The 27,691-nt window shown below is 32.8% G+C and overlaps 1 protein-coding gene across 3 annotated transcripts in view; it reads left to right on the plus strand.

The window, feature by feature from the left end:
* Positions 1-27,691, plus strand: part of KIFAP3 (kinesin associated protein 3) — a 154,057-nt gene that overhangs the window by 104,236 nt on the left and 22,130 nt on the right. For all 3 annotated transcript variants that reach the window (XM_081297522.1, XM_081297521.1, XM_081297523.1), the window contains exons 17-19: positions 4,445-4,530; positions 13,646-13,835; positions 19,751-19,850. In XM_081297522.1, coding sequence (XP_081153648.1) covers positions 4,445-4,530; positions 13,646-13,835; positions 19,751-19,850 — 376 coding nt within the window. The remainder of the gene's footprint in view (positions 1-4,444; positions 4,531-13,645; positions 13,836-19,750; positions 19,851-27,691) is intronic.

Genomic DNA, 27,691 nt, shown 5'->3' on the forward strand with positions numbered 1-27,691 from the left:
TTCTTTTATCATTGATTTCCAGTTTCATTCCATTATGATCAGATATAATGCATGTCCACCCCTTTATATTCACTGAGGGTTGCCCTATGGCATAATATATGGTCTATTTTTGAGAAGGATCCATGTGCTGCTGAGAAAAAAGTATATACACTTGATGATGGTTGATAAATTCTATATATGTCAGTTAAGTCTAGGTTATTGATTGTAATATTGAGATCTATAGTTTCTTTATTCAACTTTTGTTTGGAGGATCTATCCAATGGTGAGAGAGGTGTGTTGAAGTCACCCATAATTATTGTGTTGTGGTCTATTTGATTCTTGAACTTGAGGAGAATTTGTTTTATGAATGTCGCAGCACCATTATTTGGTGCATAAATATTGATAATTGTTATGTCTTGTTGGTGAATGGTTCCTTTTAACAGTATATAATGTCCTTCCTTATCCCTTTTGATTAACTTAGTCTTGAAGTCGATTTTATTCGATATGAGGATGGCCACCCCTGCTTGCTTACGTGGACCGTGTGCGTGGTATATTTTTTCCCATCCTTTCACCTTCAGCCTGTGTATGTCTTTTCCAATCAGATGTGTCTCCTGGAGGCAGCATATTGTTGGATTTGTTTTTTTAATCCATGATACCAGCCTATGTCGCTTTATTGGAGAGTTTAAGCCATTAACATTTAGAGTTACTATTGATATATGGTTTGTACTTCCAGCCATGTTTGATTATTTATCCTTTTTTTTTAATTTAGTTTGTTTCTCCATGATTATCTTTCCCCCCGCCCTCTGTCTTTACCGAGGCACTTCCCACTGATGGTTTTGGTTATTGTTTTTCATTTCTTCCTCGTGTAGTGTTTTGCTCAAGATGCTTTGCAATGCTGGTTTTCTGGCTGCAAATTCTTTTAACTTTTGTTTATCATGAAAGATTTTTATTTCGTTGTCATACCTGAAGCTTAATTTTGCTGGATACAGAATTCTTGATTGGCATCCATTGTATTTCAGTGTTTGAAATACATTGTTCCATGACCTTCTTGCTTTCAGCGTCTGTGATTAAAAATCTGTTGTTAACCTTATTGGTTTACCCCTGAATGTAATCTGCCTCTTTTCTTTTGTAGCTTTTAATATTTTCTCTTTGTTCTGTGTATTGGATATCTTCATAACAATGTGTCTTGGCGTTGGTCTACTGTGATTTTGTATGCTCGGTGTCCTGTATGCATCTACAATTTGTATATCCGTTTCCTTTTTTATTTCTGGAAAGTTTTCTGTAATTATTTCATTCAGCAGGTTACTCATTCCCTTGGTTTGAATCTCTATACCTTCCTCTATCCCGATGACTCTTAAGTTTGGTTTTTTTATGTTATCCCATATCTCTTGGATGTTTTTCTCGTGATTTTTTACCTGCCTTTCTGAGTTGGCTAGACTCTTTTCAAGATGATATATTTTGTCTTCATTATCTGATGTTCTGGCTTCTACTTGCTCCACTCTGTTAGTGATACTCTCATTTGAGTTTTTAATTTGGTTTATAGTTTCCTTCATTTCTAGAATTATTGTTTGATTTTTTTTATAATCTCTGTCTCCTGATAAAGATGCTTAACTTCTTCTTTTATCTGTTTATGTAATTCATTTTCAATGTGTTCTTTCAGTGTTTGAATTTGCTTTCTCGTATCCTCTTTAAGGTTCCATTCCATCTGTCTAAGGTGTTCCTCGAGTTCTTTATATGACCATTTTTCTGATGACTCTAGGTCCTCCTGAATATTTAGGCTGTCCTGCATTGTTTGTACTCCTTTTCTTCCTTGCTTTTTGAAGCTGCTCATGTTACTTCTTGTTCTGTTTGACTGATGAGTTACTGTTTACGCCTATAAATTTATTTGATGCTTGGGAGGAAAGGTATTAGAAGGGAAGGGAAGAAGTCACTAAAGAGAATGAGAGTAAGCAGATAGAATTCAAGGAAGGGGGAATAAGAAAATTGAAAAGAAATGAAAAGACAAAAGAAGAAAAAAATAGGAAATAAAAAAAGATAAAAGTGTTTAAATAATAATAATAATAATAAAAATTAAAATTAGAAGAAAAAATTAAAAAAATAAACAAAAAAATTTTAAAAAACAACAAGAAAGAAAAATGAAAATGAGAAAAAAAAACCCAAATCAAAAAAAAAAAAAACAACTAATAAATGCAGTCTTAGAGTTTGATTAACTTCTCTTCCAGTAGATGGAGCTGTGCCCACCAGGCCAAGCTTCTCCTGTCAACACACGGGAACCAATCACTGTGCAGCAGCTTCTCCTCCCAGACTGGAAGGGTCTCCAATCCTGAGTGCCTAGGGCCTCCTCTTGTGTCTAGTCACTTCCCCACTTTTCCTCAAGCCAGGCCCCTCTCACCGGTGACGCTCATCACAATACTGGCTACACGCCAGGTCTGCTGCTCCTGGGAGCCCTGTTTTCATGAACGACTGGGCACACTTTCCCTGTTTGCCATTCCCTCAGACCCTAAGTTTGTAGAGCTTGGGGCTGAGAATCCTCAGCGAAATTTTACTTGCCCTCCGGTAGCCATGCCCCCGGAAGCTGGTGCAAGAGACCTCAGTTGTCAGCACTGGTGGGAGCAGTATCCGGGAGTTCCGCACCGCGGGTCCTGCGCCACTTCTGATTCCCTCGGTCTGGCTATCGCGCTCAAGGGAGAGCTGGGAGGGGCCCTTACGGGAGAGCTGGGAGGGGCCCTTAAGGTTTCCCTGATGTGTGGAGAGGGGAAGGCTAGGGGATTACACACCTGTAGCCGCAGGTTTCAATGAAGTTATCTCCTCTGCCGCAGTCTGATGACGTCAGTTCTCTGCCATGGTGGTATCTCTTGCAAATGGCGACAGTTCGTTTCCCTTTGCTGGGTGACCAATGCAATGGGTGGGTCCTGACTGTCTCTCCCAAGCCCCGTTTAAATCCTGTGGCCACTGCCTATGAAGGCTTGGTTGGCATTTACCTCCATAGGATCAGAAGGGCCGACCAGTTGTTTCAGCAGGATAGATTAGTGCTGAGTCACAGCTGTTTGTCTGCGGGAAGCAGGCTAACGGGAGCTTGAATTCAGCCGATCCAGGCTCAGTGTGTGTTCTGAGAGGCCCAGACTGTTCGCCCCAGATCCACGTCAGTTCAGCATTGCCTAGTGATCCTGAGCAAACAGCATTTAGACTGTTTATGACTCCCTATGCCCGCGCAGCTGAAGAGGTCAGAGACTTGATCTCTCTGTGCCCGCCGCCATGTTCGAATTCATTCCTTTTAAATGAAGAATTTTTATGGTGAATGTTACCTATGAATAATAAAATCTAACTATATAAGATAACTAATTTGTCCTCTTAAATAATAATGTAGCAGAATATGGAACCCTAGGTTGACAGTCATTTCCCTCACAAGTTAAAGGCACAACTTAAAGGACTTTCCCACCTGTCTACTGGCCTACATTGCTACCAAGGAGAAGTCTAATCAGTCTAATTATAATTATCTACCCTAAAGTCTGCTGGTAATTTAATTTCCTTTCCCTTTAGAAATAACTTGTTTCTTTTTTTTTTCCTAAGAAGACCAGAAGAATGTTTATTTTCTTTAACATCAAGGTTTTTTTTGTTGTTTTTTGTTTTTGTTTTTACTAAATTTGAATTTGTTTATCATCCTTGATTGATTTTTCTGAGTGTACAAATGTACTTTTCCTAAGTTTGTAGTTTTAAGTTTTTTTTTCAGAAAATTTTTCTTTTTTTTTAATAAGTATTTTTTTAGTTGTAGTTGACACAATACTTTTATTTATTCATTTTTATGTGGTGCTGAGGATCGAACCCAGGGCCTAGGCAAGTGCTCTACCACTGAGCCACAACCCCAGCCCCTCATAAAATTTTTTCTTGAATGGTAATTTTTAGTTATTAGTTTCGTGCCGTTGCCTTGGTTTTCTTGAGATTTCTATTATATTGACTCTTCATGGCCTATCTTTAAAATCTGTGATTTTCCAATCTTTTTTTTTTCTTTATTTATGTTTTGATTTTATAAATTTACTTCCTTTTTACCTCATTTCTTTTAGGATTTTATCTGTTGTATCTTGTGTTATTTAAATTTAGTTAATATATCTATAATTATTTTTACTTTTATTTTTGTTTTTTCTCTGGCTTTTGTAGTTCTGATTTATGTTGTTTGTTCATATATATTTTAATATTTTCTTAAATTCTTATCTCTTTCAAAATGACAGGTTGTGTCTTTCTCTTACATGAAAATGCCTTACCATGTTTTCTCTTTCTTTTCAAGAAAGCATTTATAGCTACACAACTCTAGTGCTTAATAAATGAAATATTAAAGTGAACTAATGATTTTAAAATTTGAAGTTAAAATCAATTTAGCATTTAAACTTAGAAGAAATGGGGGATTTCTAATATTACTAAAGAGTCATGATCTCAAATGCAGTTTATATCTTTAACCATTTTTATTCAGAGGCTCCAGCATATCTCATAGACCTGATGCATGATAAAAATAATGAAATCCGAAAGGTCTGTGATAATACGCTAGACATTATAGCGGTAAGTAATTATTCTCTACACGTGTACATTTGTCTTCATTTTAGGCAGGAAAAGACATTATACACCTAATTTGACCTATGCATTCAATGTTAACACAATTTTGTGTTTTGGTAAGGTTCAGAAAATTCTGATACTAAATTTTCTTTTAAAACATTAAGCCTGTTGGCTTCAACTTCTAATTATAGTCTCCTTACTTAATGAGGCCTTATATGTGTTCAGAGTTTAAGCCTAATCTACATGTCTCTTGGAATCACTTGAGTTTTGAGGGTTTTTTGTTTTTGTTTTTTTTGAGAAATTATTCTTTAAGATCAGGAAATTTAATAACTTCTGTTAAAACTAATAATTTTTATAGCTTGCCATTAAATCTCTTAATAAATCAAATTTTGTGTTAACTATTTTTTTCAGTTTGAAAAAAATTTAAGTTTAACTTAAGGTTTTTAAACAGTTCAGACTAACTTTTTTAAAAAATAAGCTAATTTTTGTTATATGTATACACTTGCTTTGTAAGTTGCAATTGCTTTGGAATGATGGGAAATATAAAAAATCTTCATGTTATTCATGACTTTGGATTTTTCTTTTTCTTTTTTTTTTTTTTTTACTTTTGGTTCCAGGGATTGAACCCAAGGGCACTCAACCACTGAGCCACATCCCTAGCACTTACCTAGGGCCTCACTGAATTTCTGAGGCTGGCTTTGAATTTGCAATCCTCTGCCTCAGCCTCCCGAGTTTCTGGGATTGAAGGAGTGCCCCTACCACACCCAGCAACTTGGGAGATTTTTAAAGTAAACATAACTAGAGAGATATGAACAGAGGATAATCTAAGTCTTGGGGTAGAAACATGCTGACCCTACAGCCTCTTATTGAGAAATTATGCTGCTCCAACAGTCCTCTGCTGGTCTTGGGCCTTATACCAGGGATGTGCCAGATTCTATGTATTTTTAAAAAGTTTTTTTTTAATCTGTAGTGTATATTGCTGCACACAACCTGCCTGCTTTCTTCTGTCTCCTCTGCTGTATGAAAATGGTACTCAACAAAGTAACCCTGACCTTCATTTTTCTAAATCCAATGAGCATTTTTAGTCTTCATTTTACTTTGCTGACCCTACCCTCCTTGAAGGAACTTGTAGATCTTAGCATTAAAATCTAAAGTTACAAAGAAAATTATGTTTATGTTTTATTATTTTCATGATATAACCACAAGCTATGCGCATTATGGCTCTCTGAGATGCTGTTTTATCACTTTTGAGTGAGTAAAAAAAAAAAATTGGAACAAGTAAATTGAACTATTTAGTTCACTTAATCTATGAATCTCTAAACTGGATTTACAAAGTAACTATTTGATGTCTTGCCACATAATCACAGATCATTTCACACTGAGGAAAACCTTAGTCTGAAACATTTGCATAGAAAAACCGGACTTATTAAACTGGGAGTGTTTAAAGATATCACACGTGGATGATTCATGTAATGTGGCACGCCTGCTGTGCTGCTGCACTAAATCATACTCATGGTTCATTTTCTCAGAAGTGAAGTCCAGTAGAGCTAATAGAAGGGCACCAGGCCATGGAAATATCCCACATTCTTCCAGAAAAACTAGCAAAAATAACATTGCTGGGCTGGGGCAGTAACTCAGTGGCAGAGAACTTGCATGAGTGAGGCACTGGGTTTGACCCTTCGCACCACATAAAAATAAACAACTAAAATAAAGGAATTCTGTCCAGTTATAACTATAAGAAACAGTTATAGATGGGCAATATATAGTTATAGAAAAATAGTTAGAGATGGACAAAATAATGACATGGCTTTGCCTTTCTGCTGGTATGCTCCTATAAGGTTCAAGACCCTGGTTCACCTGGTTCACTTCTTGCTTATTTTTTAGGCTTAGTAAATTTTAATTTTTCAATGTGAGTTTGATGTTTTTATTTTTTTAATTTCATACAAATTGGATTTAATAAGTTTTGTTAGCCCTGTTTTATAGTTTATTTCATATTGCATAAACAAAAAGATAGAAATTCAGGATATTTTTCCAGCTTGTTGGAATTTAAATACAAAAAAATTTATATTTACACGAATGTGTGTGTGTATTCCTTGCCTGTTTCTTATGCATGTTGCTTTATTTTTTTTTCTTTAATTGGCAACAGTTGGACTTAAAAGAACCCAAGCATAGTATGAAAGAGAAAAATCATCATTTCTTAAATAAATTTCATTTAGTTCTGCCTTTTACTTTTAGGCCTGACTTGGCATATTTAAAAAGATATTGTACAGATTAGCCTCCTCAGTATTTTAAGTAGAGATTGTTTTAGGATATAATTGTACTTAGAGATCTGATTAGAAAATGCCATGGCCAAGTCTAGAGGTGACACTCAGGACAGTTCAGAGAGTATGTGCATAAAAGTCAATAACTTTATTATGTGTGTGTTTAATTTGTGTATATGTGTATCATTCAGAGAAATGTTTTTCTAAGACATAAAAGCATCTTTTTAATAGCTGCTGCCTTAATTATAATGAATAGCTAAATTACTCTAGACCTGCTTTAATTTAGTATGAAAAATTGTATTAAATAAACCATATTACAGTCTCAATTAAGGGGCTGCCACATTAAAGGAGAAAGGAAAATCTGTTTTCCATCAGTTATGTTAGAACACAAAGCAGATCTATGTGGCCCTATGTTATCCTATAGTGTGTTAATCAGATACAAGGTGTGACGGAAGCCAGTGACAAAAGAGTTTTCGTGATAGTGAACAGACTCTGATAATAGGCTGGTTAAGGCTTCATAATGTTTTACTGGTTAAGTAGTAAACAAAATGATGTAGGACTTCAAAAAGGATGGCACATTCCATGTAAAATCAAACCATAAGTCTTTTGTGACACTTTAGAATTTCTGGAAACTGAGTGCTTAAGATCATACTGTCAGAAGCTGAGAAGAGAATACAAGACATTTTGTCTTCTAAATACAGGATAAAGTCAAGGCTCAAAGCCAGGACACAAAGTATAACCCTCATAAAAAGAAGTGAACCAACTATATCCCTAGCATATTGCCACAAAAGCTTGTTAGATCTAAGATGCTGGCATCTTAGAGGTGACTGAAATGCTATCTCTGAGTTCTCATAGTCACTGCCTGATAAAGAGGGTGGGTAGTGGGCATTACCAGGGGAGTAGAGATTGGGAGAAGGTGTTACACTTGATCTTTTAAAATGTTTTTTTATTTGTTCTTTTTTGATGTACATGACAGTAGAGTGTATTTTGACATATTATATATACATGAAATATAACATTCTAATTAGTATCCCATTTTTGTGATTGTACATGATGTGGAATTTCACTGGTGGTATATTCATGTATGAAAATAGGAAAGTTATGTCTGATTCATTCTACTGTCTTTCCTGTTCCCTCCTCTCTCCCTTCCCTTCATTCCCCTTTGTCTAATCCACTAAAATTTTCTATATGCCCCCTCCACCATCATTGTGTGTTAACATTTGTGTAACAGAGAAAACATTTGGCCTTTGGTTTTGGGGGATTGGATTATTTCACTTAGCATGATAGTCTCCATATACCAGCAGAAGTTATAGTCATTCTTTTTTATGGCTGAGTAATATTCCATTGTGTATATATATCATGTTTCTTTACCTGTTCATGGCTGGAGGGATAGAATTGACTTTAGTTAATTATGTTTACTTCAGTGAACATTTTAACCCTGGATATTCATTTTTGAATAGCTGTTTAACTTTTAAAAAGAAACTCCTATACTATACCAGTATTTTTCAGTTATTTGAGATAATAATTTCAGTGACTTTATGAAGTCATAACATTAAGTATAGGCTTTTAGTCTTAAAATGTTAGAGCTTGAGTAAGTCCTAGATTTGTTTCATTGTGCAAATGAAGAATCAGGCCAACAGAGATTAAGATACCTTGAGAAATGTGCATACTCCAGTGGGTATCAGAGCCAGCACTGGAAACCAGATCTCCTGATTCCTAATTTAGTGCACTTTATATTATGCCCTGCCATATTATTGATACTTGTAAGTCCAGACTCTGAAATACAAAGAAACAGATTTTTCCAGGGCTACCAAACTGTGTTGTTGGGAATTCCAGAGTGCTGTGGAAGATAGGATAAGGGCATTGGAATATGGTCCTTTGGAGTATGACTAAGCTTTTACTTGGTTTTCACTGAAATGGAAGAGGAAAGAAATAAAAAGGGAAAAAGTTGTTTGAGGGGTGGGGGAGGTGGAATATTAAGTTGTTGACACATTTTATCTTGGGAAATATATTTTAAGATTCTCTTTTTCACATTTTTAGCCTTAAAATTATCTTTTTAAAAAATAGAACAATAGGGCTGGGGATGTGGCTCAAGCGGTAGCACGCTCGCCTGGCATGCGTGCGGCCCGGGTTCGATCCTCAGCACCACATACCAACAAAGATGTTGTGTCCGCCGAGAACTAAAAAATAAATATTAAAAATTCTCTCTCTCTCTCCTCTCTCACTCTCTCTTTAAAAAAAAAAAAAAAAGAACAATAATAGTAGGTGGCAGTTGACTTAATATCAGTGCCTAAAATGTGCTTTTGAACTTTTCCTAAAATTTAAACTATCAAGACCACTGTCTTAGCCTATTAATTTACTGCAATTGCTAAATAGGATCTCAGTAGTCATAAGCTAAAGCTTCGATTTTCAAAAAATCTGATAAACCTTTTCAGAAACATATAGATGAGTGATCACCTTCATATAGCAAAACACTGCTGTCTCATTTGATTCTAATACTTACCTCCAAGGAATAAAGTGTAACTACTTAAATGAATACTTGTTAACTAAATGCCTATATTTTATTCTAAGATGCTCTATTTGGTAAACGTTTGAAACCTGAGGCTATATTATCACAAACTAATGGCCAAAGTACAATATCTTACAAGTGTTTCATTTTTAGCCTCTAAATTTTTTTTAAAGAGAGAGTGAGAGAGAGAGTGAGAGAGAGAGAGAGAATTTTTTAATATTTATTTTTTAGTTTTCGGTGGACACAACATCTTTGTTTGTATGTGGTGCTGAGGATCGAACCTGGGCCGCACGCATGCCAGGCGAGCGCGCTACCACTTGAGCCACATCCCCAGCCCCAAGCCTCTAAATTTTAAAGTATATACATTTTAAAATATTTTTCAAAAGTAGCCATTAATATTGGAATTTAAAATGCCATTAAAACTGGTGGGATGGAGGGGGTGTGGGGTAGGAATGACTGTAGAATGAATTGGACATTATTACCCTATGTGCACATACAATTACATGACCTGTGTAGCTCTACATCATGTACAACCAGATGAATGAGAAGTTAAGCTCCATTTATGTATAATGTGTCAAAATGCATTCTACTGTCATGTGGAACTAATTAGAACAAATGAAAAAAAAAACTAGTGGGAAGCCAAGTGTGATGGCACTCACCTGTAATCCTGGCAATTTAGGAGACATAAACAAGAGGATCTCAAGTTCAAGGCCTGTCTCAGAGACTTGTGAGGCCCTAAACTCAGTGAGAGCCTGACTCAAAAAAAAAAAAAAATAGTGTTGGGACTGTATCACATTCATAAAGCCCCTGGGCTCAATCCCTAGTGCCAGCCCCCGAGTCCCCCCGCAAAAATAAATAAACTGGTAGGATATATAGCATTATTTATGGTGATGAGTCTCTATTTTTTGTAATTTTTGAATTTCAATGATGAAAATATTCCCTTTGAAATTATGAAAATCCAAATATTATTTTCAAAAAATCATGTTTTAATTATTTAAGACTTTAAAAATAGGGGAACTTTTAAGGCCTTGACACTACCTGCTCCAGGTTTTTTGGGTTTTTTTTTTGGTCAATTTTCAACCTATGATCTATAACAAAAAAAAGTACATACATACAAAATCTCAAGGCCACCTCTTATGAAAACACTGCTTGTCATTGTAGTAGATTCCATAAATATTGTTGGGTCTTTTTGTAAGATGTAATTTTCAATATTCTGGATAATGACGGTTTGGTATATAATAACATTCTATCTAATATTTCCTAAGGAAAAACTTTGTTTTGCTCTTTTTTTTTAAAGAATCGAGAAAACCACAGTATTTTCATTGTGAGACTATAAGTAGTAACGCATAAGTTAATCATTATGTTAGTCATAGATATTAAACCTATTGTTTTATAGTAAAAAATACTTAAAATCAGAATAAATTATTTTAAAGAAGAAAATAACAGTACAATCTTCATCATTACTACTATGCTTTTTGAGCCTTATAATGCTAAGAGAGGTACTGGTTCTGTAGGCTAATTCTATCACAAACTGATACAGAGAGAGATGAAGACTTCAGAAGAGTGCTAAGGGTAGTCTCGTCTCGTTACATGTGATGCTAGGTTCTGTGCGAACCTTACTGCCTTAAAAAATATCAGCTTTACCAAGAGAGTGTCAAAAGTTAGCCATGAATGCTCATGGATGTTTTTGGTTTGTGCATTTGGATTTTTGTCAAATAGTCTCTTTAAAGAAAAAAACAAGCAAAACACACACACATACATATATATACACATTGTAACCAGACATAACCCTCTATGTTCATATATGAATATACAACCAGTGTAATTCTACATCATGTACACCACAAGAATGGGAAGTTATACTCCATGTCTGTATAATATGTCAAAATACATTCTACTGTCATGTATAACTAAAAAGAACAAATAAAAATTTAAGTATATAATATAAAAAAAGAAAAGAAAAAACAAAACTTGAGCTTGTGTGTGGAAGTTCGCGAATAAAAGTATTGCTCTGAGCTCATAGGATGATAAGGCTGAAGGAATCGTGTGTGAAGAGACATCTTTGTTATTTATTTCTACATTTATATTTGTTATATTTTTTGTTATCATTAAGTTAGGTTACTAAAATCTCATAAGAGGGCATAAGATGACAACTCAGCAATTTTTTTTCTTCATAGAGAACATTACTTACTTACAAGGCTAACTACAGTTTGTGAATATGTCATTTAAGGATTATTTCACAGGTATTCTTAGGAAGCAAGCTTTACTCTCACTGAAATAGCAAGTTTCACATTTTATATGCTTTGGGCACTTGACTGAATTTTAACTCCTAATGTTGTTTCATTAACTTACATTATAATTATACATAATAGTGGGTTTAATTATGCATATTCATGCCTCCCCATGATCCACCCATCTCTCTTCTAGCATTATTTTTTAAATATTTTTTTAGTTGTATTTGGAAACAATATCTTTATTTTATTTATTTATTTTTATGTGGTGCTGAGGATTGAACCCAGTGCCTCGCACGGGCTAGGCAATCGCTCTACTGCTGAGCCCCATCCCCAGCCCCCTATCATTATTTTAATTAGTACATTGTAATTATATGTGTGTGGAATTCATTGTGGTATATTCCTTCTTGGACAGCATAGTTTGAAACATTTCATTGAACTACCCCTTTTTCACTAGGAATTCATATGCTTGAAACTATTATAATTAAACAATCAGATCCTATGTTTTTCTGTTATCCTTGAATACCTCTTTATTCAGATAATTTAGTCAGATTTTAAATATTTTTTACCAGGGTGAAAAATTAGCTTTTTACCTCTTACCAAATGAAAGAAGCTCAAATTAGTTCCAATGTTTAATATGGATCTAATAGGACTTATTATAAGGCATATTCTTGGAGTTTGGGTGACCTATAACTTACTTGTCTTTAAAAAAAAAAAAAACCCCACTAACATGGGCAGTTTCTTTCCCAAACACCATTTTGCCCTCTGTTTATGAGCAAAGTGTTTTACCTCACTGGGTATAATTCATAAGTTGATCCTTTGCTTTAACTGTAAGTATGTACGATCATACCCTTGTAAATTATCTTGCCATTTCTAATATTACAGTATCCTTTTTTTTTTTTTTTTTTTTTTTGCTAACTTTACTTGACCACATACACAGAGTCAAATATGAAACCAAAAAGTATACTCTTGGGGTCATATAAATTTTAAAGAGGCTCAGAGCTATAGTCTGTATTTAGGCTAAATTACTTAGAAGCAGCCATAATAACTGTTTTCTGTAATTAGGTATCACTTAATATTAAATTTTGAAAAAACAAGGTGAACTACCAAAACTATAGCCAGTGAAACTGCTTGTAACAACATCTCTGTGCATGTTATTTTTCAACTTCGTTCTTTCCCTAACACACTTCAATTATGGCCAAGTCAGAGAAAACATGACTGAGAACATACTTGGTAATATCCATTTATTATACCCTTTCTACCATTATTTACTCAACAATTTAACCCATTCACAGAATATTAGAGCTGAAAGTTGACATTGGAAGCCATTTATTACCTTCTATCCAGTGTAGAATTCATTCTACAGTGACCCTGACAAATAATTTTAAGTAAAACAACATTATTTTGTGGTTGAGCAAAATTAAATTCAGCAATGCTATTTATTTTCTGTAGTAATTATTTTCAGCAGTATTTATTTTCAGTAGTTAGAAGCAGTGCTTAAATAGTGCTTTCTTCCTATAGTATTATCTAGACTAAAAAATATATCAAAAGAGGTCATGTTAGTCACCTGTCATTAGTGCCACAAATAATTATAGCCACAAGAATCCATGGAAAGCAAAATTCTGGTTGTTTATTTAAATTTTGGCAATATTTAGATAATATTTAAAGAAGAATTTGTGAATTTTAAATTCTTCCAGTGCTTCTCATTGTCATTAGTGATTGTTAATCCAAAGAGACTTTGGCTATTATATAAAATAATTCTGAACAGGTATTTTTAATGTGCCTTCTGACCCAAATGAAGGTTCTAAAAATTCTTGGCTGGGCATAGAGACTTGAGCCTGTAATCTTAGTGGCTCAGGAGACTAAGGCAGAAGGATTTGAGTTCAAAGCCAGCCTCAGCAATTTAGTGAGGCCTTAAACACCTCAGCGAGACCTACTCTAAATAAATATTTTAAAAGGCTGAGGATGTGGCTCAGTGGTTAAGCAACTCTGGTTCAATCCCTAGTGCAATAAATAAACAAACAGTTCTAAAAGTTCCTTACTTGTGAGAGATAAGTATTGCTATTGAATACCAAGAGATTGAGTTAATATAGTAATAGTTGAATATTTGTTTTCAATAGGAATATGATGAAGAATGGGCTAAGAAAATTCAGAGTGAGAAGTTTCGCTGGCATAACTCTCAGTGGCTAGAGATGGTGGAGAGCCGCCAGATGGACGAGAGTGAGCAGTACTTGTATGGTGATGATAGAATTGAGCCATACATTCATGACGGAGATATTCTGGAAAGACCTGACCTTTTCTACAGCTCAGGTAGGATGATAGCCAAAGTAAACTGTTGGTCCCAGTGCCATAAATACAGATTTTGGTCTGCCAATCTTGCACATTTCCAAGTTTGTAAGCATTTTTAACATAATTGGTCTTCTGCTAATAACTTCAGGTGTAACATATATGTACACAAAACAAACTTAGCAATTCACCTTCAATTTTTCCTACTTAGTCTTTTTTATGATCTCCATTTAAAAAGAGTGGGCAGCTCTTAGATTACTTTCTAGAATGTTTCACTTATACTGACATTGTCCAGATTTCTAACTTCTGTTTCAAAATGTAGCAATCATTTTCCTCTATTCTGAGTTTATTAAATGTACAACTTACTAATTTATATTTTGTTTTCCTATGTATTTAATCTTAATAGTTTAATTTTGCTGTTGTTTCAAAAAATGAACTACTTGGTGAGTATTGGAAAGACTTTTAAATACTTTATAGCAATGGTTTCTTCCTTACTCTGCTGATGTTTTCAAGGTAAAATTTAATATTTACATGAACCTTATGTATATTATAACTTGTTGATTATGTCATGCTGCCTTTTTCCAGGGACGAGTCTGGAACTAAGATGGGTAATATTTTGCATATTGTGGCTTTCAGTATTTTGCACTGTTGTCAATATTACTATTACTCCATTGAGATCATTTAATTGAAAAGAGGAAGGAAAGGATTTCTAGCGAAGAAATAAAAAGCATTAGAGCTAAGGATATATACCTCAGTGGTATAGTGCTTGCGGCCCTGGGTTTGAACACTAACAACAAAGAAAAAAGCATTAAAGTAATTATATCTGAATTAATGACCCACTCTTTATTTTTCCTACTATGTGTTCCTACCATAAATTTGCTAAGTGCTCTCAATGTAAATTTTACAAATGTTTTACATGTATTAATAAGACCTATTTGTGTGTGATCAGTGAATATTGATTGTATAAATTACCATCACCTGTAATCACTAAAAAATAACATCATATCTAATCACTAGTACTATTCACATATTCATCCATATGTTTTCATATGGGTGTTGTACAATATATATTATCTTTATATTTGATGTAGATACATGAATCCTGGAAAATTTATGCCTAACCATATTTCACCACATAATTGTCACCACCACATGAACATATTAATGAGTATTCCATTCATCCTAATCTTGCACTGAAGATAGTTTAGTAATAAATTATTTTAAAGTAATACCGGAACAATTTTTTTAGAAAGCTTCACATAATGGTCACACATTATGTGAAGCTTTCTAAAAAATATTGCAAAAAAAAAATTGTCATAAAATCTGCAATTATTATGCAGTATTATAAGTACTTGGAAAATTGATAGATTTCTTCCTAACAGAACTTTACAGTATAGTTTTGAAATGCTGCTTTGGGTTTCAAACCAGATGGACTATATCATTACTTTCAACCAACTAGAATTTCTTAGTTCAGTAATAGCGAGTAGCTGTTGTTCCCTACATATTCTGTATTCATGAAGTAAAATATATAAGAATTTTTTTTGTTTATAGGAATCAGAATATTCTTTGAATCAATTTTCTTGCTTTGAAAATTGATAGGAACCTGACAGTGTGAATCAGTTACCAGTTTGCAAAGTTGAATGAAACTATCAAGCACCCCACTGTTCAATTTTGTTATTTTAATTAAAATTTTAGAACATATTTTTTAATTATATCACATTCTAAAATTCATTTAAATTAACCTCTTAAAATGAAAATTATTGACATTTTTCTGTTACTTTATAACAAAACGTGTAATTTGTAAGTTTGTGGAAAAACTGAATTACATATATTTTTATATACTAAAGTTTAGAAACGCAGTAACTGATGGAAAAATAAGTAAATTTAAATACTTTTGAGTGATGAAATAGTATTATTAGATATCCTGAATATTTTTTTTTTAGTAACCTTAGCCTGATGATATGGTAGGCATTTGACAGAAATTTTATACCTTGAATGTAGAAATTCAGTTCTCACAGCAAGCTGTCTATTTTTTTAGTTCATGAATCATTTTACCTAGTTCATTTTCCCTGAATCCACAGGCTAAATGAATGTATCATTTCTTGATGTTTCTCATGGAAATCTAGATAACATCTGTTCCTTTTTATTTATTGTGTGCTGTCATAGCTCAGAAAAATCAGATAAATTTGTAGTACTACATATACTTTTGAAGTTAGAACTATCTTATTAAACCCCTAAGTCTCCATGAAAATTTAGCTGCTTCTGTTAAAAGTAGCTCTAGTAACTTTTTAGCCACAGAGATTAAACTACATGGTCTATTTTTCCCTGGGTCTTATGTTTTATTTTAAAATGAGATGATATATGTTACTTTCTAGTCATGTGTATTGTCCTCTGTGTTTGCAAACTGTTAAATATCAGCCAAAATATATCTGGGTTTCCTTTGTCTTTTTTTCTTTAGAAGGGAATCTTAGTTGCCAGACATGTTGGCTTACACCTATAATTTCATCAATTAAGAGTCTAAGGCAGGAGAATCACAAGTTCAAGACCAGCCTCAACAACTTAATGAAACCCTGTTTCAAAATAAAAAGTAAAAAGGGCTCAGGATGTAGCTCAGGGGTAAAGCATCTCTGGGTTCAACCCTAGTGCCAAAAAAAAAAAAAAAGAAAAAGAAAAAGAAAAAAAAATCTTGGTATTGTGAACCTAGCATCTCCTTTAGTTCCAGTATTTTTTCCTAAAGTCTAAAATTATATTCATTGATTAATTTCCTTTGTTATGAAAGTAAAGCTGTTTTCTTTGGTACTTTTTAACTATAGAGAAAGTATATTATAATTTATAAGGCTGTACACATTTCTAAATGACTTTTTCCTTTTTTATTATTATTATCCATCACAGAGAATCTTATTCTTAGCATGTAAATATATTCATAGAATACGCAGCTTAAAACAGTTTGTTTTTGTCTCAAGATTGTTGTAAAAATCACAGTCTAAAGTTTATTTTAGTAACAATAAATTAGAAGATACTGAGTTTTAAAATTTTTTACTTGTATTCACAATGATTTTTTTAACTGGCTTTCAAAACTCAAAGAGTTGATATATGTGCTTTGATTTCATCACTGTTCCAGTTTATACTTCATTTGTTCATAGCTGTCTTATTTACGATCATCACTAGGAGATTTCAGAAAGGTGTGTCCTCATTGATGTGTTCTATAACTAGGCGATTCATATAATTTAATAACCCAAGTGTATGTGTACAGCTTAGAGTGCTGTGGTGTATTGCATCTGTTTTCCTTTTGTTCTCTAGCCATTTAAATGTTATATAAAATTCTTTAAATCTTTGTTGTTATCATTGAAACAACATGGAACTTAAAAAGGACACTCCTAGGTATATCAGCGTAACCAAGAAGATAGAATTTTTGGTATTTCCCTAAAAGAAATAATTTTGGTTGCAAAATGTTAAGAATTAGATATTTCCAAAGAAGTTGGGGGTATGTGAGATGAGACTTTAATGGTACTTTTATACCTTGTTTTAGTGAAGAAAGAGTGCCCATTGTCAAGGGTGAATTAACACCATGAAAGCTACAGTTTATTTAAGCTGCGGTGCCCTGGGAGTAATAAAAATAATTTTCAAAAGTATAAATTTACTTTTTTATTTATATAAGATCAGGTTTATTATATTATTAGACTAGTTGTATTCTGTGTTTATGAAATATCTGGCTGAACCATACGTAACCTCAAGCATTTTCAGTTTGAACTATGTTTTGATGATGTCCTGGTTTGTAAAAGTTCCCTGTACACCATTTATCCTTTTGCTACTCATTGTTTTCTTCTAAGATGATAGGAACTCTGAAACAAGATATGATTTTGAGAATTTGATCAGTTTTTAAACTTAATTTCTTCCTAATCTGACTCAGTTTAGTAGTTTGTATTTCATAAATTCAGACCATCTTTTCACTTGTTTGTATTTATATCTCAAAATACTATGTTTCTGAGTTTTAAAAGCTTCTATTCTGTTGGCATAAAGAACATTTTTTGCATTCATTTTTAATGTTTGGAATACCTTTGATTCCACATTTGTATTTTACATACCTTTGATCCTCTCAAATAAGCAGGTTTATTAAAACTTGATCCTCAATTATTTAGTTTTAATTTAACAGTTATTTTAATTTTTTAATCTTCAACTTGTTAATTTTAGCCACATTTTCACAAAACCTTAGATACATATGAAATGGGTTTTTAAAAATTATTCATAACAGCTTCATTCTCAGTGTATGGTATCTTGGCATTTCCAATAAATTCCTCTTTTTTTTTTTTTGAAGTTTTTCAGGGTTTATCAGGTCTTTTAACTTATAGAATCTTTAACTTTCAGACATAAAAACTGAACTAAACATTACTGACACTTTTAATGGAAGCTCAAGTATTTTGTATTTAGTAAAGTAATAAGATTAATACAAAAGGTATCCATTAACAATTCAACAATAATAATTAAATAATAATCATAGTCATCAATATACAATGTGTCACAAATGGATATGTGTACCATATGAGTAGTAAGGGAGTCTAAGGGAAACACAAATAACCTCACTTATTCACTCGCCCACTGTTACTTTGTTTACCATATACTTGATCTTTAATACCCTTTTCCCTCAGATTTTTCATTTAAATACTACCTGTGTTTCAAGACTCCAATCATTTACAACTCTGCCCCACCTCTCCCCAGGTAGGGTTTTCTAAAACCCCATAAAACACAATAATCCCTCCAGAGCTTTTATTGCCTCTAATACTCATTTCATATGTCTACTTTTGTTGTATCTTATTTATTAATAAATTATATTATTATATTTTTAAACAGAGGTTATGTATTATAATTTTTTATATTTCTCACAGGATCTATCCCAGTATTATTATGCATGTGTTAGGTATAAAATAATCAGCTGGTAACTGAGTAATTTGCCTACTGTGTGCCAGATTATCAATAGTGTGGTGGATATAACCTAACCAACATTTATATCTAGACTCTACAACCCATCATACTTTAAGAAAGGGAAGTTTTGAAAGTTCTCACAGCCATCCAGACCCTAAAGTATTTGTTCAACACATAGGACAGTCCCAAAACCATCACACGGGTCTTTTTTCCTCAAATGCTTTTTAGTCTTAATTTATTTTTATTTATGTGAAAATAGCTTATCTAGATTCTTAGATTGGAGCAGATGAGAAAGTAATACAACTTCAAAATCAGCAAAAAAAAATAAAGAATTACAAAGTCCTAGATTTAAGAAAGGAAGCAAACAATCAAGTCACTAAGAAGTATTTACATTTTATATAGAATACCTTCTAAGAATACATGGAGTATAAACTGTATTTATGAAGATTTCTAATAAATTTTTGTGTGTGTTTTAACATTGGTCATTTAAATTGTCAAACTTGTTTAGAGATTCACTTATTTGATACATCTAATTCCCTAATCATGCTACACAATTGAAGCTGTCTTGGTATAAAATGTAAAATGTACTCAAGTATTGCTCTGTTACAAAACACCGTGCTGTTCAGTGCTTTTGCCTGTTGATGCTGTTTGCTTAGCGTGGACTGTTCTTACTGTGCCTCCACCCCTTGCCTCACCTCCTTACCTCTTCCTGTCTGTCTTCTCCACAGGACTGTAAACCCTTGAAGGCAGAGACTATATTATCCATCCCTATGCTAGTATTACCTTGCACGTAGTTGATGCTCAATAAATTGAGTTATTGTGCAGAACTATTGAACAAACTTGATATGTGTGGTCTTCTATGAATACTCATAGAGAGAACAGCATGACATGCTAACCTGCTAATATTTTTATTTCAGATTAAATATGCAGGTTATTTTCTTAATGTGTTGCTTGATAGGGTAGTTTCCTTTTTATTCCTTACAAATACATTTCACAAATACCATTTTTCTTCTATCGAGATGGATTAATTGCCTCCGAAGGAGCCATAAGTCCAGATTTCTTCAACGATTATCATCTTCAAAACGGAGACGTAGTTGGGCAGCATTCATTTCCTGGCAGGTAAACAGTCTTCCAAGAAAAATCTGATGTATGGGTGTTTCCTTTGAAAAAACAGAATTCTTTTCTCTCCTCATTTTCTTTTTCATTAAGAGCGGGGGGAAAATCTTCAAATTTTTCAAGAACATGTTTGTTTGATTTTAAAGTAATTTTTGAATTCACATTTTTTGTGTAGAAAAATGGAGATTACAGATTTGAAAAAATATATATATACTTCATCATTTTGGAAGATATAGAAACAGACAGTACTTTTGCCAAGTTAATGAATACACTCTCTTTCCTGAGCACTTCTCAAAGCCCATAAAATAAGACAAGATGTATATTTTAATAACAATTCATACGTATTAAAAAGTGGATGCTTTGACTAAATTGAAGACTTTTCTGTCATAGGTGGAATTAAGTAAAATATTTAAGGAAAAAATACTTGACAAGCCAGTGTTTTACAGTTATTACAAAGTTTCCCTTAGCTGATATCCAGCTTCATTACTAATGTTGCATAGATTTTTTTTTTAAATCTGGATTTAAAAATGTAAACAATATTTTCCCCTTTATACTATGCCTAGAGGCACAGTATTTTAATTCAGACTGACTGTTGAAATTTCATATTAAGCTACTTTAGTGAGTAGGTATGATCTTATTTTTCTTTAAAACTATATTTTTTTAAATTATGGATTTAATTTCTGCTTCTAAAATTGTGTGTTTTCTATATGAGAATTACATTATGTATTTTTTAAATGAACAAATTACAGTGTGACCAATATATTATGACTACTTGTAAGAAGCTCTTTTTGTTTGTTTGTTTGTTTGTTTTGGTTTTTTTTGTTTTTGTTTTTGTTTTTTTTGAATGTAAGAAGCTCTTTTAATTCAGTTATAATAATTGCTGCGACCACTAATGATGATCTGTTATGGAGAATATGTTTTACTAACATTCATTTTTTTATTTTAACCTCACACCAACATTTTAAAGCAGAATTATATCTGTTCTACAAATAAAGAGTCAAAGCTGTAAATTTTATATTTAAGTAACCAACTCACACAGGTAGTATTATAGAGCAAAAATTTGATCTTGAGGTCTATAAGTCACCAAAGCTTTTGTTCTTCACAGCATAACATGATCCTAATTTGGAGGAAACAAAACATGCCCATGACTTTTAAGCCTTCTTGACCACAGACCACATTAAAAGAAATAAACTTTCAGTGTTGAGAAATGAAGGTGTAGCTCAATGGTAGAGCACTTGCCTAGCATGCTTAAGGCCCTGAGTTCAATTCCCAGCACTGCAAAAATAAAAAAATAAATAAATAAACAGGAGGTCTGGGGTTGTGGCTCAGTGGTAGAGAGCTTGCCTAGCACGGGTGAGGCAATGGTTCAATCCTCAGTACCACATAAAAATAAATAAGTAAAATAAAGGTATTGTGTTCATCTACAACTAAAAAATAAATATTACGGGGCTGGGGATGTGGCTCAAGCGGTAGCGTGCTCGCCTGGCATGTGTGCAGCCCAGGTTCGATCCTCAGCACCACATACAAACAAAGATGTTGTGTCCGCTGAAAACTAAAAAATAAATACTAAAAATTCTCTCTCTCTCTCTCTCTCTCTCTCTTTAAAAAAATAAAATAAAATAAAAAATAAATATTAAAAAAATAATAAACAAAAAAGAAGTACCTTTCATATTGCAGCCTCAAGCATAGATACATATTTATTTATTTATATGTATCTACCTCTATACATGTGTGTAAAACAAAAATTTCTTAAAATGATATTATTCTTATAATTCCACAATGATAAATTAACCAAAATCTCTTAAAATAATATTCACTCTTAATACCTACAGTGTACAATGGCATGTTGTTTTTTTTTGTTTGTTTGTTTTAAAGAGAGAGTGAGAGAGAGAGATTTTAATATTTATTTTTTAGTTATCGGCGGACACAACATCTTTGTTTTGTATGTGGTGCTGAGGATCGAACCTGGGCCGCACATATGCCAGGCGAGCGCACTACCACTTGAGCCACATCCCCAGGCCAGGCATGTTGTTTTATTCCTTTCATTTGTTAAATGGAGATTGCCATGCACTAAGTTGATTTCACAACTTATTGATGATTATGACTCAGAGTTTAAAAGCATGGTAGAAAAACATAGGAGTATTACATGAAGTGCCTAGTTCATTGTTCTATAATGGTCTTTAAATAAATAACAGCATTTTAGAAACAGTTTTATCAATAAACTGGATTATCATAGTAAGACATTTCTTGCCTCAGGAAATAAAAACTAACCATGGTTAAATACCAGAAAGCATATGACATTTGATTACTTAATTATTCAAATAGAGGCTCTGTTTAATCATTATAAGTACTATGTCATATGACAATTTACTGGATAAATGTCTTCTGAAATTTAATTAAAAAAGGAAGAAATTATTTGGGTATATGATCCAATATTTATACTAAATAATTTTGCTTATGGCATTTATAAGATTCTACCATTGTAATTATGAAATTATTCTTTTCATTTATGTCTTACTATGAGCAAAACATTATTTTTGTACCTTCTTCAGATACTGCCAACCTAAAGAAAGCAAACTGCTACTGATTATGCATTACGCATTACTTATTTGAAGAAGACTTGCTTTCATTTTTTACATATTATGACTTTAAAGAAACTAAACATTTTTCACTAAAATTGAATATACAAAATGACAATTTCATGGGGCTGGGAATGTGGCTCAGGCAGTAGCGCGCTCGTCTGGCATGCGTGTGGCCGGGGTTCAATCCTAAGCACCACATACCAACAAAGATGTTGTGTCTGCCGAGAACTAAAAAAAAAATAAATAAATATTAAAAATTCTCTCTCTCTCTCTCTCTCTCTCTCTCTCTCTCCTCTCTCACTCTCTCTTTAAAAAAAAAATGACAATTTCATGAGCCAAATTCAGCAAAATCTCTCATTTCTCATTTTCAAAATGGTTATTTTATTTTAAAAATATTTAAAAAATAATTTAGTAGCTAAATTATATATTAGATCCAAAGATTTCAGGATTTTATTGCTTAGTTCATAAGTCTTTTAAATGACTTCGGTAAAATCCTTTTAGAACCTTCAGTTCTTTTTCATTGCTCAAAATATTTAAGTAGCTTCTTTTACTTCATAAAAGACACATCATAGTAATGTTGACCTAAAAGATTAGTTAGTAAAACTAACTAGACTTCTTCAAGTCAAAAGAGTGATAAACCTATTTATTATAATCATTTTGATTTGAGAATTACTTGCCCTTTAAAAAACAAACTTCCTCTGAGAAAGTTAAGTCTTTCATCTCTTGTCTTTTATAATCCTTCAGGCCTTACATCACATAATTATATCACTTTTTATTTCCAGATGAAATAATTTACAATGTGTTTCATCAGTTTTTTTGTAGGGACCCCGAATTGTTACAGTAGAGATACAGACTATAAAGTATAGCCAAATATTTATAATTGTTCTTTTCCACTTTCTGTTTTACTGACCCACTCTGGAATCATATGCTTTTTTTTTTTTCATTTACTCAATAATTTTTGGTTAGTTATGCTTCTTTTGGTAGGACTCCTGTGATCTTTAATACCAAAAGACCATGGATCTTAGGTCTGGCTTTTTTTATTTTTTAATTCTGTAACAGTTCAAGTATTTTAAATTGCTATATAATTATTCACATATCTTATGATAATTTTTCTACTTAATGTCCAGATATGAAATTTTAGTGACTACCTTTCAGCTTCTGATATCCAGTAGGTACATTTAAAAATCATTAGATTAAATAATACTGACTTAAAACTTTGTTGAAGTTCTTTATTTTAAATGATTTTTAAATAGGACTGTATTTCAAGAAATGTTAAGCAGAAATTGTTGAATTCCTATTCCTCATCACCCCTGTGAAGGTGAGAATAAACAGACATGATGAAGAATTTAAGCTATCTATAAAAGAATTATGTCTTAATTGGGATCTTAAATATTGAAAACACTAGTTCTCTAAGTACACGTAAAAAGAGGAAATGCTATTTATTGAGAGCTTTTTTTTCTCTTAAATCAGAAAAATGGTCCATATGACTTATAAATTCTTTCCCTGCTTCTTTATCATATGGCTTTGATAAATAAGCATAGCCAAGTTATCTGGAAAAAGAATAATAAAAGATAAATGAACAAAATGTGAATTTTTATCATTACTAATGTTTTTAATGATATGACTGACAGTGGTATGTGGGATGAAACATGAAACAGAATGTGACAGTGCCAAGGGGCATGCTCCTCAGACAGCTCTCGTGGTTGCCAGTCTTTGCTGGTTTTTGAACATTTAAAATTTGAGCAGATTCACATGATCTCAAGTACATGATCTCAAGTTCCTGCAAAGTAAAGAATAAATTACTAATTGGTATGTCATGAGGGTTTTTTGTTTTCTAATTGTTGGATGAATTTTTTCCTAAATTGACAAAGTGTAATAATAAGACAAATGTGTTAAAATTTGAGAAACCAAGCCAGATGAGAAGATTTAAACAGTTCAAATTGGTGTTTTTCTTAAAATCCAACTCAAGGGTCCTTCTTAGTCTGCAATCCTGCATTTTTGTAATACATCAAGGCAGTTTAATTGGAAACAGTGAAAACTGTTAAACTCATCTATCTCATTCTACTAGAGAGACTACATGTTTGATAAAATAGATACTGGCAGTTGACAGAGAATCCTGGGTTTTAGACGTGTATCACTATTGGTTTGAACCTCTTGGCGCCAGGATTTCCCGACATTTAAAGTTAATGCAAAATGCATTACGGCTCCAGGGCCTTAGCTATGGAGTTGCCGATCCCAGGGTGTCAAATGTAAATCTTCCCTTCCCCAAATCTGAACTGGTGTTAGAAAGTAAAATGGAACTTGCTATTGAAGCTAATTAAAAATAATAGGACCAAGACTAGCTTTTTTTCCTGTTATATACCATGTATCCATACCATATTTTTGGACCGATTTTTTATTATAACTCTTACTTTTCAAGACTAACAAGAACCTCATGTTAAGAGTATTTTTAAACTGCTTCCAGCTTTTACAAATCAGTTTTTGTTGCAGTAAAAATGGCCGGTTTCCCTTTTATAGGAATCCAATTTTCATAAACTGGAAAAAAAAAATAAGAGACTGCTTAGGTTTCCTTAGGGCTTTGAAAAATATTTTTCAGAGAGCCAGGCGTTCTTTGTGGTTGGCAGAGTGATGTCATTTACTGACCATTTCACTGAGATCAAAAGTGAACTGGAGGGGCTGGGGATGTGGCTCAAGCGGTAGCGCGCTCGCCTGGCATGCGTGCGGCCTGGGTTCGATCCTCAGCACTACATACAAAACAAAGATGTTGTGTCCGCCGATAACTAAAAAATAAATATTAAAATTCTCTCTCTCTCTCTCTCTCTCTCTCTCTCTCTCTCTCTCTCTCTCTCTCTCTCCCTCTCTCACTCTCTTTTAAAAAAAAAAAAAAAGACTGACAATTCCCTGGAAATAGGACTAAAGTGTTGTCTTTAAAAAAAAAAAAAAGTGAACTGGATGTGTGCATTTTCTGAGCCATCTGATTCTTACAATTCCATTTTCTCTATGTGTTAGAGCCCCTTTTTTTCTTTCTTATAATAATTCAGCATCATCATTTTGTACATTAAACTTATTATATATTACACATATGTACCTTTTAAATCACAGTTGAAATGTTAGATGTACTTTTAAAAATCATACCGAATTGAAGTAATGCATTACTTTTTTTCCTTTCTTTCTTTTTTTTTTTTTAGTTGTAGTTGGACACAATATCTTTCTTTCTTTTTTTCTTTCTTTATTTATTTTTATGTGGTGCTGAGGATCAAACCAGCACCTTGCACGTGCTAGGTGAGCGCTCTACTGCTGAGCCACAACCCCAGCCACAATGCATTACTTCTTGAAAATGTAAAACATATACTTTCATCAAAATTCTTTAATGTATGATTTTTTCCTATGACTAGGATTCTACATGTAAATATTAGACCTTTTTAGGGCCACCTTAATTATACCCAGTACATAGTTCTCGCCATTTTTTTCACTTGAGAAAAATAATCTCAAAATTTCATATTAGCTTACTAAAAGGTATTATTGTAGAGTTTATAGAACTATGTTAATTGATAGTTTACTTTAGTTTACTTTATGTTAATTGATACTCTATGTTAATTGATAGTTTACTTTAAAGTAATTATTCAAAAAAGCAGTCAAATTGTTGTCCATTTTACAACCCTGATTTGGCCAACCAAAGAAGCCCTTTTATTATTGAAATAAAAATAAATGTACCCATGAAATTCTTTCTTTGATAAGTCTTCTGTCAATTTTTAATGGATAATGCACACTCTAATCTGTTCTAATAATTTAAGTGTTGGTCAGCTTCATCACTGTAGCAGTAAGTTTATGGAAAGTTTTTTAAAAAGTGAAAAGAGCCTCCCAGAAACATTTGCTTTGATAGACATTGAGCCTGATCATTTGTTCAGTATTATAAGAACTAAAGTAAGTGGCAAATACTTAACTCTCTTAAAGATAATCATTAACTAAAACACTGCTGTATTTCAGTATATTACTAAATTTTTATCAGAGATGATCATAGCTTTTTTCTTATTTAAGCTCCTGAATTTTATCATTTTTCCAGACATGGTATTACAAAATAGCCAGGTACCATTTTTACCTGCCAATTGTCAAGGTTTTACATTAGAGCAAAGAAGTACTCTCATACAGTTCTTATAGAACTTAAGTTGATGAAACCTAAGTTGAAGGCATTTGGTACTGTAAAACAAGCACCTTGAGTTGTCCATTTCCTTTAAGTCAGACACTTCATTTCCAGTATTTTATCCTTTTCAAAGAACCAAATATAAACAGAGAAGATATAAAAGTTGTTATGTGTTAAAGAGGATAAATACCACCAAGTGTTATGAAGTATGCTTACCTATAGAAGACACATTTTTTTCAACACCTACTTTTGTGCCACAGATTTTTTCCAGATTATATCACAATAGTATTCTAATTAAATTCTATCTATGAAGGTCAGAATAAATCAAAATAGATACATTTAGGGGCTGGGGGGGCGTAGCTCAGTGGTGGAGTGCTCGCCTCACATGTGGAAGGCACTGGGTTCGATCCTCAGCACCACATAAAAATAAAATAAAGGTAGTGTGTTCATCTACAACTAAAAAGAATTATTAAAAATAGATATGTTTAGCAATAAACAGATATTCACCTTACATAAAATTCTTCACCTTTTTAAAGAACTGACCAGAGATCTTTTAATTTCTTCTTTCTTATTGAAAAACCTTTTTTATAAAATTGTTATTCATATATGATGTTTTGATAGCATAAAATTGGATATGGCTCTGCCACGTCTGTAATTATGGTAATTCAAAGTGATGGTAGGGTTTGGTATTTTCATTTGCTTATGTTAAAACATGATAATAGAGCTCTTGGTTTATTCTTAGTATGTAAGCATATTTTGATTTTAAGAAAGCCTGTTATTAAATACTATGTAATATTCTAAAAACTAAAACTTATTGAATGCCTTATATGCAGGAATCTGTTACACATTTTATTTACTATTTGCTCTTAACAGGCACATTTGATGAGTCCCTAATATTTGTTCTTAGATGAATCTAGATTGGGAAGAGTCTGCAAGAGTTGTTTCCCAATAGAATTTGGCCAAACCATGATTAAAACACATATAGTAGAACTTCTTTATAGCAACTGCAGGACTGGGTAACAAGACAGGTACTGTCTTGTTAAAAAACTGCACTGTTTCAGACAGAGTAAATGATTCAATCTAAAAATATCTAGATCTATGAAAATTTGTATAATAAATGA

This window comes from Spermophilus citellus, assembly GCF_964194105.1.
Source record: "Spermophilus citellus genome assembly, chromosome: 6".
NCBI classification, from domain to species: domain Eukaryota; kingdom Metazoa; phylum Chordata; class Mammalia; order Rodentia; family Sciuridae; genus Spermophilus; species Spermophilus citellus.